General features: G+C 66.6%; 1 protein-coding gene across 1 annotated transcript in view; it reads left to right on the top strand.

The window, feature by feature from the left end:
- The first annotated feature begins 259 nt into the window (after positions 1-259).
- Positions 260-3,621, top strand: part of PRSS56 (serine protease 56) — a 4,578-nt gene continuing 1,216 nt past the window's right edge. Inside the window, exons 1-6 of the mRNA XM_081815295.1 lie at positions 260-559; positions 1,769-1,876; positions 2,269-2,322; positions 2,441-2,630; positions 3,012-3,111; positions 3,204-3,494. Coding sequence (XP_081671421.1) covers positions 460-559; positions 1,769-1,876; positions 2,269-2,322; positions 2,441-2,630; positions 3,012-3,111; positions 3,204-3,494 — 843 coding nt within the window. The 5' untranslated portion in view covers positions 260-459. The remainder of the gene's footprint in view (positions 560-1,768; positions 1,877-2,268; positions 2,323-2,440; positions 2,631-3,011; positions 3,112-3,203; positions 3,495-3,621) is intronic.

Here is a 3,621-nt window from a genome sequence, read left to right as displayed (position 1 = left end):
CCTACCCACCGGCCCCCCTCTGCCTGGCCCCCAGCCCAACCGTCAGCTCTTCTGGCCTGTCCAGCCCCCTTTGATGGAGCCGCAGGAACAAGGGCTCCTTTGACAGAAGGGGGGCCTCAGAGCCGGGACCGTGAAACTTCAAAGGTGAGGGTCGAGCCCACTACCCCGATCCCTCCCCCAACCCTGGCCCCCCTCCCGAGTACCCCCCCAGTCTGTCCTCTATATAGCCCCCCAAGCCCCGTTCCCTTGTGGGCTCCCGGGAGTTAAGGGCCAGGTGAGGGGCCGCCTGAGGGAAGCGGGTGATTTTGATGTAGGAGAGCAGTCAGGTGATTTGGGGGACAAGAATTCAGTGCCCAGAGGCAGAAGGCAGTGGGAGGCGGACACCGAAGGATAAGCACCTGGAGGGTGGACCCTGAGGGGGAAAGAGGACAGGGTTGGGGGGCCCAGCTCCCGGCCATCATGCTGCTGCCCGTCGTGCTGCTGTTACTGCCCCTCCCAGACCCGTGGTCTGTCCATGGGCACCCGCCGTACGCGCGCCTGCCCCCCAGCACCCTGCAAGGTGAGCCCGGGCTCGTCTGAGGGGGCGGCCGGGGTGAGAGGAGCACAGAGGAAGTGGGTCCCAGGGCAGGGGAGCATGACCTTGCCACCTGCACTCATTGAGAACTTTGGGCCCCCTGTCGGTTGAGGGGGGCCAGGAACTGAGGCACAGGTGGGCGAGGAAGGGGGAGGACAAGGGTGCAGAGGGAAAGGGACCTGGCAGGCATCGCCAGAGGGTGTGCTTGGGGGAAGGTTCCGGGTTTAGCAGGAGGAAGGGGTCCAGGGTGGCATCTCCTTGGCTTGACCACTGTTATTTTGTCAAGAAGCCCGAGTTTTGTGATGTCTCTACCTTTGGGGTGCTGTTTTTCCTTCAAGGTTTTTTTTTTTTAAAGATTTTATTTATTTATTTGACAGAGAGAGACACAGTGAGAGAGGAGCACAGGCAGGGGGAGTGGAGGGGGGAGAGGCAGGCTTCCCGCCGAGCGGGGAGCCCGATGCGGGGCTCGATCCCAGAACGCTGGGATCATGACCTGAGCCGAAGGCAGGCGCTTAAGGACTGAGCCACCCAGGCGCCCCTTCCTTCAAGGTTTTTTTTTTTTTTTTTTTAAGATTTTATTTATTTATTTGAGAGAGAGAGAATGAGAGAGAGCGAGTACATGAGAGGGGGGAGGGTCAGAGGGAGAAGCAGACTCCCTGCTGACAGCAGGGAGCCCGATGCGGGACTCGATCCCGGGACTCCAGGATCATGACCTGAGCCGAAGGCAGTCGCTTAACCAACTGAGTCACCCAGGCGCCCCCCTTCAAGGTTTTTAAGGAAAGTCCCCTTTCAAAGATTCCAGCCCGGCTCCGTTGAATTACAGAGAGCTCTTGGGTTGAGAATCTGGGGCCATCTGCTTTGAGTGCTGGGCCCTCGGACCCTGGGGCTCTCTCCCGTCCCCTGGGGCTCTCTCCCATCCCCTGGGGCTCTCTCCCGTCCCCTGGGGCTCTCTCGTCCCCTGGGGCTCTCTCCCGTCCCCTGGGGCTCTCTCCCGTCCCCTGGGGCTCTCTCGTCCCCTGGGGCTCTCTCCCGTCCCCTGGGGCTCTCTCCCGTCCCCTGGGCTCTCTCCCGTCTCCATTCTGCCCTGGCGCTCCTGGAGCCCCACCTGCTTCCGCCTGGCTCCCAAGGCAGGCTCGGGGCTGGAGCCTGAGCTTCTTCCCAGCCGCGCATGCCTTGGGCCCCATGTCCCAGCAGCTCTGTCCGCCCAGGGCACGAAAGCATTGCAGGCTGCCCGGAGGAGCGCCCAGTGGGCAGTTAGTCGAGTGGCGATGGAGGTCCAGCACAGGCTGCATGAGTGCAGAGGCTGCGCCAACCACACCACCCCATGCCCGGGTGAGCTTGCACTGGCTACCCTGGGCCCCGTCTCCTGTCCACCCCGTCCCTCCCCTCTTGACTCCCTCTTGGGGACGGAAACTACGTGGGGCTGCCACCGAGACAATGCTGACGAAGGTCTCGCCAAGTGGAAAGGGCACGCCAGGCAGGGGGCACAGCCGTGCAAAGGCAGGAGGCAGGAAAAGTCTGGGCTCATTGGGTGAACAGCGAGAGGTTCATGGCTGCTGAAATCGACCCTGACTGCTGGGGGGGTGGGGAGTGACAGAGGGGAGCGGTAGGGCGGAGAGAGGGCCCAGGCTCTGCCTGGGGTGCAGGAAGGGCGGGGGGCTAGCCGTGAGGCTCAGAGGTGCGTGTCTCCGCAGGCCCCGGGCGCCCCAGGCCTCAGGACCCCCTCCTCCAGGATCCAGCCGAGCCAGGTGAGGCTGAAAGGGCTCGAGGGGGCAGGGCCGAGGAGGGCAGGGTGAACCCTGGAGGGGCCTCGAGGGGGAGGGCGGCCAGGACTTGTCCCTTGTGACGCCGATGCCACCTTTCTAGGGCCGTGTGGGGAGAGGCGCCCGAGCGCTGTCAACGTGACGCGGGCCCACGGCCGCATTGTTGGGGGTAGCGTCGCCCCGCCGGGGGCCTGGCCCTGGCTGGTCCGGCTGCAACTCGGAGGGCAGCCTCTGTGCGGCGGCGTCCTGGTGGCGGCGTCCTGGGTGCTCACCGCGGCGCACTGCTTCGCGGGGTACGTTGCGCCCAGGCCCCTGACCAGCCCACATCCCCAGTGCGTGGTCCGACTCTTCCGGGGTCGTCGGGCGGGCGACACGCGCGAGGGCCGGTCTCTGCTGCCCCCTGGCGGCGGCCGCCGCCCTCCCCAGCTCCCGGCCTCAAGGCGCCCGCGCCGCCCAGCCTGGGCTCGGACGTCGGGGGACGCCGGGCCCGGCTGGTGGGCCTACTGGGGGCCACCGCCTCTCCCCGGCCCACCCTCCCTGCCCCGCGAGAAAGAGCGGAGCAAGAGCGAGCCCGGCGTGCGGGCGTGCTGGGTGGTGCCCGTGCGCGGAGGGCAGGGTCTCCGGGGGACTCGTTGCCCCCTTGTCCTGAGCCTCACCCGCCGCTCGCCCCGCAGCGCCCCGAACGAGCTTCTGTGGACGGTGATGCTGGCCGAGGGGCCCCGGGGGGAGCAAGCGGAGGAGGTGCCGGTGAACCGCATCTTGCCCCACCCCAAGGTGAGCGAGAGGGCAGCCCCCAGGCTCTTGGCGTTGGGAACAGCACCCCCACCCCACGCTTCATCGATTTTGCGCCGCCACCCCCTCCGCAGTTTGACCCGCGGACCTTCCACAACGACCTGGCCCTGGTGCAGCTGTGGACGCCGGTGAGCTGGGCAGGGGCGGTGCGCCCTGTGTGCCTGCCCCAGGGGCCCCGGGAGCCCCCAGCCGGCACCGCTTGCGCCATCGCGGGCTGGGGGGCCCTCTTCGAAGGTATGGGGCAGGCCGGGGCCTGGGTGAGCCGCGGGTGTGAGTGGGAAGAATGGGGGGCTAGGGTGATGGAGTTGGGGAAGGCCGGGCATAGGGAATCTGAGCTGTACCCCAACGCCTTCGCAAAATGCTGTGTGATCTTGAAAAGGGGGAGGAATCAAGGAGGGCTGTGGGAGGGGGGGACCCTGTTAGCGAGGCCCCTGCCCTCCAGGCCTGAGCCTCCCTCCACCGCGTCCCTGCAGACGGGCCTGAGGCTGAGGC

Source organism: Leptonychotes weddellii, chromosome 3 (genome assembly GCF_054177405.1).
Source record: "Leptonychotes weddellii isolate Sample4059 chromosome 3, ASM5417740v2, whole genome shotgun sequence".
Taxonomy (NCBI): Eukaryota; Metazoa; Chordata; class Mammalia; order Carnivora; family Phocidae; genus Leptonychotes; species Leptonychotes weddellii.
This window is presented reverse-complemented; position numbering and strand designations above follow the sequence as displayed.